Source organism: Podarcis muralis, chromosome 5, assembly GCF_964188315.1.
Source record: "Podarcis muralis chromosome 5, rPodMur119.hap1.1, whole genome shotgun sequence".
Taxonomy (NCBI): Eukaryota; Metazoa; Chordata; class Lepidosauria; order Squamata; family Lacertidae; genus Podarcis; species Podarcis muralis.
In genome coordinates this window covers 71,087,812-71,100,456 of record NC_135659.1, presented here as the reverse complement: position 1 = coordinate 71,100,456, position 12,645 = coordinate 71,087,812, and the positions used below count along the sequence as shown (strand labels likewise).

Here is a 12,645-nt window from a genome sequence, read left to right as displayed (position 1 = left end):
TAACATGGACAGAATAAAACATATATACCCTCCCCCTCCACAACTTGCTAATGGTAATATGTATGTTTCGTTATCATCTATATTTTAGTTGACAAAGCAGTATTCCAACTTGTTTTAGTGTGACCATTTTTAAACTCTTTTTTATTATTTGTAAGTCACCTTGAGTGCTCCATGTCTAAACAGGAAACACATTTCCTCAATGGTTAATAAGCCTGTTGCTGGGGGCTCACTGCTTCCCAGCCAAGATGTCTCCTCAGCGCTTGTTTTCTCTAATAGCCAGGTGGGTTGTTTGTTTTTTCATGTAGGAGCATGACATCGAGACAGCTTGTGGAGTTGTTCATGTCACTATGCGGGGCACCCCAAAAGGAAACAGGCCCGCCATCCTCACATACCATGATATTGGCCTAAACCGTAAGTCCCCTTTATTCCTAGGTAAGCAGACCTATGCAATTTTTGGTTTGCAAGTTCAGCAAGTATATTCTTACTGATGACTTTAAGGACAAGAGAGAACCATGGCACACATTCGGTTCCAGCCTTTCTTTCTTTCTTTCTTTCTTTCTTTCTTTCTTTCTTTCTTTCGGTGTGGTCACAGTTCAAAACATGAGTCTAAAGTCAGAATGGAGCAGTGCTTTCACATGTGGTCATTCCCCGTGTTTTTCTTACAGATAAGTCCTGCTTTAATGCTTTTTTCAACTTTGAAGACATGCAGGAAATCACTCAGCACTTTGCTGTGTGCCATGTTGATGCACCAGGACAGCAAGAAGGGGCTCCCCCTTTCCCCTCTGGGTAAGTGCAGTAACATTTCTCTGATCTCTTTCCCTGGGGCTGCCTGCGCCAGGTTTTAAGACCAGTCTCTCAGGTCCTGTTGTATGGCATGTTGATAAGACACATCAGACAGATTGAGACGAGGCTTTTTGAGTGGCGACACCCTATTTGTGTAATTCTCTCCACTGGGAAAAAAGAAAGCCTGGCTTTAAAGAGAATTCTTCAATCCAAATTTCATTAACTGCTGCATTGTAGTTTAATTGCTACTCTCATTTTTTTATGTGGGCTCCGTTTTGTAGTTTTCTATAGTACTTCTATATAATGTTGTAAAGGTAAAGGTACCCCTGACCGTTAGGTCCAGTCGCGGACGACTCTGGGGTTGGGGCGCTCATCTTGCTTTACTGGCTGAGGGAGCTGGCGTTTGTCCGCAGACAGCTTCCAGGTCATGTGGCCAGCATGATTAAGCCGCTTCTAGTGAGCCAGAGCAGCACACGGAAACACCATTTACCTTCCCGCCGGAGCGGTACCTATTTATCTACTTGCACTTTGATGTGCTTTCAAACTGCTAGGTTGGCAGGAGCAGGGACTGAGCAACAGGAGCTCACTCTGTTGCGGGGATTTGAACCGCCAACCTTCTGATCGGGAAGCCCTAGGCTCTGTGGTTTAGACCACAGCGCCACCCGTGTCCCTTATATAATGCTGCAGCACTCCTTAATGGGTGGAAGTTATGTAGATGTGATAATGTATGGATTGGAAGGATTTTGGGCAAGGGCTCTACCTAGTTCCTTGCTCTCCTTTTGCTGTACAGAATTCTACCGCTATTGTTGAGAGAGCTTGAAATACAAAGGCAAACAAATAGAGCCAGACTTTCCATGCCTATTTTTTGGGTCTTTGCTGTGGAGGTAGCTGTAGAGCCTCCCTTGGGAGCTGGGGGAGATGTATGCTATTGGGAGTGTTGCCTGCAAGACGAAGGTCTCTTGTGAGCTACTTCGACTTTTAAATTGTGTATTTTTGGTCAGTACACATATCTATTCCCAGATGTCAGGCTTCAGCCCCAGGATCTATTATTATTGGAACCTCTTTGCAGAATTGTGTGCCTTGAAATAACATCTTTAGGGTTTGAGTTAATGTATGTCAGCTATTGGCAGCCTCTCTTGTTAACTAACACCCCCTTTTTATGGTTTCAGATACCAGTATCCCTCTATTGATGAATTAGCTGAAATGCTCCCTGCTGTTCTTACGCACCTGAGGCAAGTATACAAAGACACCCAGACCTTTAATAATTTGCTTCACTGCAGGATGCCCACATAGCATGTCCCCATTCCCCAGAACCTTCCCCAGGAATAGAGGAGAGACATGTGTTTAGGATGCATAGAAATGAAGCAGTTGCTCAGTTTCATTTAAATTATACATGCGGTATTTTTGTAACCACCCCATTGTTCTTCACCATGAACCACAGTAGCTCCCTTCCAGCAGATCACCCATCTCATTGCTGATCTAAAGGACTATGGCTGGGTATGTTATGGGCTTTGAAGCATGCTCTCACTTTGAACTCTCTTTCAGTCTGAAAAGCGTAATTGGTATTGGCGTTGGAGCTGGCGCTTATATCCTTAGCAAGTTTGCAGTAAGTAGCCTCTGACTGTTGATTTCCCTGTGTGAACAAATTCTGTCTCTCTGTGCTCCATGAATAGGGCTGCCTGTTTATAAAAACACACGTAGCAGAGATGAGTGCAGTAATGAGAAATACTGGTAAGAGCAAGTGGCCTGAATCATGGATGTCCCAACCCCTCTGGAGGAAGGACTTCCATAAAAAGTTGATGAAAGGTGAGACAGTTAATTCAAAGTGATGGATAGATCCTTGTGGGCTGCTATTCAATTCCAGGAGGATGATCACTCAACAAGCCAGTAAATTTACTGTTAAAGGTAAAGGGACCCCTGATCATTAGGTCCAGTCGTGGCCGACTCTGGGGTTGTGGCGCTCATCTCGCTTTATTGGCTGAGGGAGCCGGCGTACAGCTTCCGGGTCATGTGGCCAGCATGACTAAGCCGCTTCTGGCAAACCAGAGCAGCGCACGGAAACACCGTTTACCTTCCCGCTGGAGCAGTACCTATTGATCTACTTGCACTTTGATGTGCTTTCAAACTGCTAGGTTGGCAGGAGCAGGGACCGAGCAACGGGAGCTCACCCCGTTGCGGGGATTCGAACTGCCGACCTTCTGATTGGCAAGTCCTAGGCTCTGTGGTTTAACCCATAGCGCCACCCGCATCCCTTAAGTGCCAGTTAAGTCTACTAGTCTTTTCATGTATTATTTCCCAGGCTAAACTGAGCTCTTTGGCATACACCCTTAATATTGTGGCTATTTCATTTCGTTTTATTGTATTGCATTTATATACCACCTTTCAAGGAGCTCATACATTGCTCATACATGGTTGCCTTTTAGTTACTGTGGTCTAGGCTAGTCATTCATACTCCTTTGCATTTTAAAGCACAATATTTGGGAACATACACACTAGACATGTTCCTGAAAAAAGAAGTTCATTTTGAATTGAAATGTATTAAATCCTCATTTTCCATTTCCATTTTTTTTTAATCTAACCAGAACTTAAGAAAAACAATTAAGTTATTTTATAAAAGTTTCATCTTTCTGGCTCGTGTTATCTTGCTTTTAGGAACAAAATTATATATAATCAAGTACGCTTTACTAATCGAGACTGAAATCAGTAATTCAGTTACTGCTAATGAAGAGTAAGGTTGTAGCATATCTTGAACCTTATTATTACATTATATAACAAAAGTGGTCTGTTTTTCAGGTTAAAAAACTCTCTTTCCTTACTCTTATCATATTAGACAGCTGAGTCACATAAGCCGTGTCCCAGATTCTCATGCCAATCTTTGGGGGAAAGGGAGAATTAAATCTTTTTCTACCTGCAATTTACAAGTGTTTTTTTATTTTTTAGTTGCATCACCCTGACTTGGTGGAAGGTCTGGTACTTGTTAACATTGACCCATGTGGAAAAGGATGGATGGACTGGGCAGCATCTAAGGTAGGATTGTTCTTCCATAATTGGAATGCCAATGCTGATTTACATTATTCAGTTACTGGAATTAGGTTTTAGTGAATGCTTTGATATTATTGATGACTGCTTTGCTTTTCATTTGTTTGCTTTTTTAAAGCAAAGGTCAAACTCTTCTCTTCTTTATTCTAATTACTTACGTTGTATCACTAGAGATACCCAGCCATGTAGCTGACACAGAGCCAAAGAATATACTTTTCTATATACCGTATTTTTCCATCTATAAGACGCCCCCTATTTTGGGGGACTCAGATTTAAGAAAATGGGGGGGGGGGAAGATGGCCCAGAGCAGGGGTCAGCAAACCTTTTCAGCAGGGGGCCAGTCCACTGTCCCTCAGACATTGTGGGGGGCCGGACTATATTTTTTGGGGGGGGAAATGAACGAATTCCTATGCCCCACAAATAAACCAGAGGTGCATTTTAAATAAAAGCACGCATTTTAAATAAAAACACTCTCATTCCATGACCGTTTGTGGGCTGGATTTAGAAGGTGATTGGGCCGGATCCGGCCCCCAGGGCTTAGTTTGCCTACTCATGGCCCACAGTATAAGACGCCCCCTAATTTTTCAGGGGGAAAAATTAGTCTTATAAACAGAAAAATACGGTACTTTTTCTATGGCAATGCATATGGAATGCAACAGGCAGTTTAAAAAATAAATAAAAAAGAGCCAGTGGGATGGAACTTTTAAACAAGGAAAAAAAATACTTACTTTTGCCTTCATATGCACTGTTGTATAATTGTTTGCCAGATTTATGCACATCAGGGTAGCCAGTGTGGTCCCCTCCAGATCTGGGATTACATCTTTCACTAGCCCCATCATGTCTGCGCAGAAGTAAAATCCCATTGGATTTAATGTGGTTTCTTCAAAAGTAAATGGGTGTTGGAGTTGTGACTGCAGCCTGTTCTGTGTTGCTTGACTACCGTGTAGTGCCACCACTTGAAATAATTTGACTTTTCTTTTTTCCCCAGTTTTCTGGGTGGACAACAAACATTGTGGACATTGTTCTGGCTCACCATTTTGGTCATGTAAGTCAACTGCTGGATCCAATATCGAAAATGCCTATTAATATAAAGAACTTTAAATAAAAATGAACTGCTTTGATCCTAACCTCAGTAGCTGCTTACAATAGCATTATTACTGTCTCAGTTTTGAGTTGTTGGATAAGTAAAAAAAAAAGTGTGTGTTGACATTCTGCTCCCCTTTTCTTGAGCATTCTGGGATGACCAGGCATTGCTAAACATTCCAGCACTGGAATATTTCCTGTGTGTTGATTATTTATGTGTATATTCATGCTGCAAGTACATGTATATGTGACCTCCCACTATCTCTCCTTCCTTTACAGCAAGCTCTTCATATAAGTGTTCGTATTTGTAATATTTATATTCTGTCTCTTAGGGCGTAGGCCTCTCAATGTGGTGTACAACTAAAGGAGTTTAATTTGAAATACAACAGAGTGTTTACAAAAACCACATAATCAGAATTATAAAGAAGTGCCAAGTTTCAGGAATCAGTTTCATTAAAAACATTGTAAAAGGCAAACTAGAGCAAATGAGTCTTAAAAGCCATGTTTGAAAGCTTGTATTGAAAGGGTTTTTTGTAGTTGCATTTGACAAATTCCTTGCATATTTGCTTTTTTTTAAATAGCATGGTTAGCAAGACAACTGATTAGAATATTTGTCATTCTTCACTAGGAAGAACTGCAAGCTAACTTGGAGCTGATCCAGACCTACAGACTTCATATTGCACAGGACATCAATCAGGAGAACTTACAGCTCTTTGTCACCTCCTATAACAGGTACAAGACTGGTATAGAATCCTGTTTCACACACACACACACACACACACACACACACACACACACACAACCTTGAAAGTATAATTGTGCATACATAGTGCTTCTGCAGCAGTTGACAGCATGTATATTGGAATAGCCTTTGTTTAAAAAAAAATCAAAGAGCCTCTCTTGTTCAAGAAGCTTACCAGGCTCCCTTCTTCAGTTTAAGATCCAGTGCCATCAACATGTGACCCTATAATGTTGTTCTAGTTGTCAGGGCTTTTTTATCTAAGCAAAATCTTAGTCTGGTTGCTTCATTCTTTTTATGCTTTCTAGCTTATGAAAAGAGCAACCAACTAGGAGATAAAGTAGTCATGCGGCAAGCTGAGGGGTGGATGGGGACTAAAGCACATGTGCCTCTTGTTGGTAACAAGAGGGAAATTATGCACCTGGTAGAGTAGTTAGGCCAGGCACCCCCAAACGCGGCCCTCCAGATGTTTTGGCACTACAGTTCCCATCATCCCTGACCACTGGTCCTGTTAGCTAGGGATGGTGGGAGTTCTAGACCCAAAACTTCCGGAGGTCTGAATTGGGGGATGCCTGAGTTAGGCAATGCCCACATTGCCTCCATCCCAGCCTTGTTTGACTTGGTCCTCTCCTATTGTCTTCCTAGCCGTAGAGATCTGGAGATTGAGAGGCCAGTCTTGGGTATGACTGAAGAGGCAGGAAAAACACTCAAGTAAGTTTATCTTGGTCATCTTTGAACCTGTGCTTGAAATTATGTGGAATTCCTTTTCTAAGTTTAGCCATATTCTGTTTCCTCTGTTTCCCCATTGCCCGTGTACCCAGAGTTCCACGACCTTTAAAAATATTAATGTAGTACATGATTTATCTCCTTTTGCAATGCTTTTGGTAGAACAACTTGCAAATTGGACGCTTAATTGAGTTATCTCCACCCCAAATATCTACTTCAAGCTATCTAACTGCCTTTATTTTTATTTAATTCATTTCTCTCTCCTAAAGTTGAAAAAGACCTCCAAGTCAGTTAAACCCCAACCCACTGCTAATGCAGGAAATCCATTGATAGATACCTGGCTGTGCAGACTCCGCTTAAAAACCTCTAACAAAGGAATGCCTTCTAGGCATTCTGTTTCACCGTGGCGATTCTTCCTAAAGTTCAGTTGAAATCCCCTTTTTTGCAATTCAAACCAATTGGTTCTGGTGCTACCCTCTGGAACAACAAAAACCAAATGTGATCCATTTATGTCATAGCCCTTCAGATGTTTGAAAAACTGTTGCTGGGGTGATGGATGTTTCATGTCACAGGCCTTCAGCCAATCATTGCACTGCACAGTGGGTATCTGCCCTAAAGCACAGATAATTATTTCCCCAAGCTCCATCATGGGGGGAAAGTTGTACATGTGAACAAAATATGGTGAGTTCACTTTCCCAGTGGCTCTGTCAGTTGGTACATGCATGTCTGAATGAATGAATGTACACTGGCATTAAGTACATTAAGAAATAGTGATCTAGTATAGAAATACAGCATAATGAAGTATTCATGAACATGATGTTGTATCTGGTGAAGTCACTTTGTGCACGGAATGTCTTCTGCTTGTGCAACAAACCTTTCCCTCCCCTACACAACTCCTGCATCTCCCCAAATCTTCTCTGGGGGTTCTCCCAAGACTCCAATAGCTAGTATGGTGGGATGTTTTGTTGCGGAGCAATGGAGATGTATTGCAGACCAGAAATGTAGGGTATTCAAATGAACAGGAACTGTAATACAAATGATGGTATTTTCTTGGTTTAGGGTTGCTTTATAGAAATGCTAGCAACTCTTAGCAAAAAATAAAACAGCAGAATTTATGACAGCAGGAGTTGATGCTTGTTTAAATTGTGCAGACTACAACTTTATCCTGTGGCTTTTGTACAGGTGTCCTGTCTTATTAGTGGTTGGGGACAGCTCACCAGCAGTTGAAGCTGTGGTAAGTATGCCTGGTTAATTATACTCCTTACTCTCCACTTCCTTCCTTTCTTGGAAGATAGAACTCTGCAAATTTCACACAATCCATTCAAGTAGTATTTATCAAGTGAGAGGTTTGCTTGTATCCATGAGTCTTGAATTTGTGTGAGAATAAAACACAGGCCATTGCTTTTTAAATTATTCACTTATTGATTTTCATATATCACAGTATATAATCATAACAAAGTTCCCATTTCCCCACCCCCCCAAAATACAGTTTTGTGATAGCAGAATAGTCAAGGAATTATTGAAAAGTATTCTGCCTGGCAAATGAAGGTGTCCTTCCACAGGTCTCCTTGAATTGCTGGTGGTCTGTATTCATGTTCTTTTGTGGGGGCATAAGAAAGAAAGCGGAACCATATTTTTTTTCATAAACTTTGTCTGATTTTTGTTATTAATCCATCATTGCCGTACTTTATCTGTTAGCTTGTCCATCAGAGCCAAGTCCCAAATCTGTAAAAATCAGATTTCAAAAAGATTGCCATTCAAAGTACTCCAAAATTTAGCAATAGTAAGTCTGACAGCTGTCATAAGCTGAGTTATGAAATACTTTTAATTACTCATGAGCTGTCAAAGCTCTTTGACACAGGTATAATTTCTCCTCCTGGTGTCTTAACTTTCAAGGGGAGGGTGGGGGATCTCATCTCTGAACTGTAGTTAATATCTGGGCAAGTTTCAACATACATGTCCTACCAGTTAGGCACAGATTGGGGTGCTGGTGATTAGATACTTGTGTCTAGATCCATGCAGCCCATTCTGGTGTTATAAAGGCAATGTATATTGAGCGACTCTTTTTGTCTCTCTGTCTCTCAGTTCATTCCCTTCTGCTCTCACAAAGATTCAAGTGGGTAAAATAACATCAACACCAGCCCTGAGAGATGTGGTTGTGTGAATTGGTGTTGCCACTTCCCTCTCAAATTCTCTGTTCTCAAATCAAATGAGTTTTCAGCACCACAGTTTCTCTGGCTGCTATAGTTAACAGTGAATCTGCATCTCTGCTTTCAGTGTCAACTGTGGAGGTTGAGAAATTTAGAATGTATGTGTTGTCCCTGCTTTGTGCTTCCTGGAGACTTGCCTCAGTGTTTCATTTATGTCATTTTATTCTGCTGTTAACATTAAGGTTAGATAAGGCTGTGCAAGCTTAATGGCTGAGCAGAAATTTGAACACAAGTCCAACTTTTTATTCACTGTATTGGCTTTTGATGTCATAACTAGACTTTATTAGATATAACCAACATTGTGCACTCTGTGTTTTGGGACTACAGTTCCCATCATCTTTGTCCGTACTGTCTGAGGATTATGGGAATTGGAGTCCAACAACATCTGGAGTTCCCCACATTGGGTACCTCTGGTCTACATGTTCATGCATCTTTCATATGTGTGCTGGTATATCAGTCACATCAGATACCCGGAAAAACTCTCAATCCTAACTACTACTACTACTACTACTACTACTTCTTCTTCTTCTTCTTCTTCTTCTTCCTCCTCCTCCTCCTCCTTATGACGCCCATCTGACTGGGTTCCCCAAGCCACTCTGGGCAGCTTCCAACAAATTAACACACAATACAACATCAAACATTAAAAATTTCCCTGAACAGGGCTGCCTTCAGATGTCTTCTAAAAGTCAGATAGTTGTTTATTTCCTTGACATCTGATGGAAAGGCGTTCCACAGGGCGGGTGCCACTACCGAGAAAGAACAGGGACATTGTATCTTATCCACCAAATCCCTTACTTCGATGTGCTGCTGCTGAAGTCTGATATTCCTGTATCCAGTCCCCACCTTCGCTGGATCCTTGGTAATAACTATGAATTAGATAAATAATGGAGGGGGAAAATAAATGCTGTTTTGTGCTTTGTAGGTTGAATGCAATTCACGGCTGGATCCAATGAATACAACACTCTTGAAGGTAACCATCAACTATGAGTGGCTGTCTTGGGGGCTGTCATTCCAGAGTTCATTGTGGTTCCTGGTTTGCCATCCTCCACTACATAAGAACAGCCTGCTGGATTGGACCAAAGGCCCCATCTAGTTCATAACTCTGTTCTCACAATGGCTGACCAGATGCCTATGGGAAGCATGTAAGCAGATCAAGAGGGCAATAGCAATGGTGACATCCTGATAGCCTTATTCTCCATTAACTTGTGTAATACTCTTTTAAGCCATCCAAGTTGATATCTTTCACTATCTCACGCAAGAGTGAATGCCATAGTTTAACAATGCCCTGCATGAAGAAATACCGTCTTTTTCGCTCTATAGGACGCACTTTCCCCCCTCCAAAAATTGAGGAGAAATGTGTGTGCGTCCTATGGAGCAAATGCAGGCTCCTTGGCTTCAGCGATAGCAACGCAAAGCCTCCGAAGCGCAGAGGGAGCGCTCCCTCTGCGCTCTGGTTGCTTTGCGTTGCTTTCACTGAAGCCTGGAGAGCAAGAGGGGTTGGTGCGCACTGACCCCTCTCGCTCTCCAGGCTTCAGGGATAGCCGCATGCAGCCCCTCCAGCAGGGAGAGACTGCATGTGGCTATGGCTTCTTTAGCCCCGCGCAGCCTCTCCCGGCTGGAGAGGTTGCGCACAGCTAAGAGGAAGCCAAGACAGCACTGTCTTGGCTTGTGCCATAGCCGCGTGCAACCCCTCTGGAAGGGAGAGGTTACGCGCAGCCTGTACCCTGCTCTTTGGGGCTGGGGGAGGAAATAAGATTTTTTTTCTTGATTCCCCCCCCCTAAAAACTATGGTCCGGTGCGCCCTATGGAGTGAAAAATACTGTATTTTCTTTTGTCTGCCTCAAGTCTTCATTTGAGGTCCCTGAGTTCTAGTGTTATGACAGAGGAAGAAATCAGAGTTGTATACCTGCATTTAAGTGTACTCTGGAGGCTGCGCTGAAATGGCAGCAGGGAATGGGTTTGTTCACAGCTGTGCTTCCTCTTAGTCCAAATCCAGTAATGAGGGCTAACCTCAACCCTATTAAATATACTTCCCTTTTGCCGTCTTCCCCAGTGGCTAATGTCACTGAAGGCTCCCCGTCTCAGCATGCCATTCATTTTCTTTCCCTGAGGAAACTTCAATTTAAAGCTATGTTTGCTGGAAATAGACACTGTGTCTCAGCTTGATGCTATAATCCACCACTTGCTGGGCTAATTTAGGCTTCATTTGTTTGCTCAGCATTTTCAGCTGAATGTCGTTTTATCTTGGTTTTGACTCTCTCCTTTCTCCATTTCTTCTTGCAGATGGCAGACTGTGGAGGGCTCCCTCAAGTCGTTCAGGTGAGCTCTCATTTTAGTGGGTCTCCTGCATCTTGTATGCTTTTAGGGGTATAAATATGGCTATATTTATGTTTATGTTTATGCTTATATTTATATTTATTTTTTCAGCCTGGGAAACTGACTGAAGCCTTCAAGTATTTCGTGCAGGGAATGGGCTACAGTAAGTTATAACAACACTGACTTATTTCACAGAGGGCAGGATTGGGAATTACCTGTCATTCAGACCCCACTAGGCTGCTGATAGGTCTATTTTTTTCCCCATTGAGACTTGGTGTTTTTCACTATTGGCCAATATGGGCCATGCATATTGCTGGACTTGGAAGAAGGTCTTGTCTGAACTGTAGACATGTTTGTCCAGATTCCCAAATTCCTCGTTGAGTGGGTTAAATTGGGAGAGTTCCAGAAAGGAAAATGTTAATTGCCAAGGTCTATCCTGTGGTTAAAGGGACGCGGGTGGCACTGTGGGTTAAACCACAGAGCCTAGGACTTGCTGATCAGAAGGTCGACGGTTCGAATCCCCACGGAGGGGTGAGCTCCCATTGCTCGGTCCCTGTTCCTGCCAACCTAGCAGTTCGAAAGCACGTCAAAGTGCAAGTAGATAAATAGGTACCGCTCCGGCGGGAAGGTAAACGGTGTTTCCGTGCACTGCTCTGGTTCGCCAGAAGCAGCTTAGTCATGCTGGCCACATGACCCGGAAGCTGTATGCCGGCTCCCTCGGCCAATAAAGCGAGATGAGCGCCGCAACTCCAGAGTCTGCCACGACTGGGCCTAATGGTCAGGGGTCCCTTTACCTTTATCCTGTGGTTAGATTGGCAGCCCTGTACTCATATTCAAAACAGGATCAAGCCTTTTGCTACAGGTAACTTCATTCGGGGGGGAAATTCCTGCATCACCTGTCTTCATGATCTGTGTGCCTGTGGCAAAAAGAAGGTATATTGCCAGAAATTAATTTTAGGGTTGGGGGAAAAAAATCACTTGACATTTAAAGGCCCAAGAAAGTAGAAACTATATTTGCAGGTCGTCTAGTGTGGTGTTAAGCACATTGCCTGAAGTTCTACCATGTTGCAAATACTGAAAGACTGCGTGTTCAGGCTTGGTGCTCAAGCAGCGTACATTCTTCTAGACATGTCATGTCTACACTAACCTGTATTTCCCATTCCCTCTCTTGTCTTTGCTTCCAGTCCCTTACATGCAGCTCAGTCACCTGAGCACTGAGTCAGGTACCTACAAGTGTGTGGCTGGTTTGACTGAGTTACTTTTTTTTCTGATGCGTTACTCTGCTTCTAGCATGGCCTGGCGACATTTTGCATTCTTAGGCCATCCCACTGTACGCTTCTTGCGCTACAATTTTCTTAGTGGTTTCATTTGCATTTGGTTGACTGTTGCATGGTTCTGCAGCTCAGTGATGATCCAGGAGTAAAATCTATGATTCCTGGCTGCTTCTGCTTCTTTTTAAACTACTATGTGAGCATAGTAGTTTATGCACTCTTATGCACACACAGAGAGGTGACTGCATTGCAGTGAGTCTTCAGCAGTTATGCACATCAAGCCTTAAGCATCCTCAATCATATGCGTGCATTTCATTTTCATACCTGAGAATGGAATCATATCCTAAAAATAAAACTGAATTCTCAACCCTGGAATTTCCTCATACATAGGTTTGCCATATGTTTGGAATTTCCGGAATACCGCTGTCTCTAGCAATGTCTGTCCAACAGTGTTGGGCAAGACTCAACAACTTTTCTG

General features: G+C 42.7%; 1 protein-coding gene across 5 annotated transcripts in view; it reads left to right on the top strand.

Moving 5' to 3' along the window:
- Positions 1 to 12,645, top strand: part of NDRG3 (NDRG family member 3) — a 60,472-nt gene that overhangs the window by 44,629 nt on the left and 3,198 nt on the right. For 4 of the 5 annotated variants that reach the window (XM_077929173.1, XM_028734821.2, XM_028734822.2 and 1 more), the window contains 13 exons: positions 306 to 411; positions 666 to 786; positions 1,953 to 2,015; positions 2,329 to 2,389; positions 3,724 to 3,810; positions 4,811 to 4,867; positions 5,534 to 5,637; positions 6,290 to 6,355; positions 7,553 to 7,604; positions 9,503 to 9,550; positions 10,864 to 10,899; positions 11,008 to 11,059; positions 12,081 to 12,119. In XM_077929173.1, coding sequence (XP_077785299.1) covers positions 306 to 411; positions 666 to 786; positions 1,953 to 2,015; positions 2,329 to 2,389; positions 3,724 to 3,810; positions 4,811 to 4,867; positions 5,534 to 5,637; positions 6,290 to 6,355; positions 7,553 to 7,604; positions 9,503 to 9,550; positions 10,864 to 10,899; positions 11,008 to 11,059; positions 12,081 to 12,119 — 892 coding nt within the window. The remainder of the gene's footprint in view (positions 1 to 305; positions 412 to 665; positions 787 to 1,952; positions 2,016 to 2,328; positions 2,390 to 3,723; positions 3,811 to 4,810; positions 4,868 to 5,533; positions 5,638 to 6,289; positions 6,356 to 7,552; positions 7,605 to 9,502; positions 9,551 to 10,863; positions 10,900 to 11,007; positions 11,060 to 12,080; positions 12,120 to 12,645) is intronic. The other variant, XM_028734823.2, reaches the window with a different exon arrangement.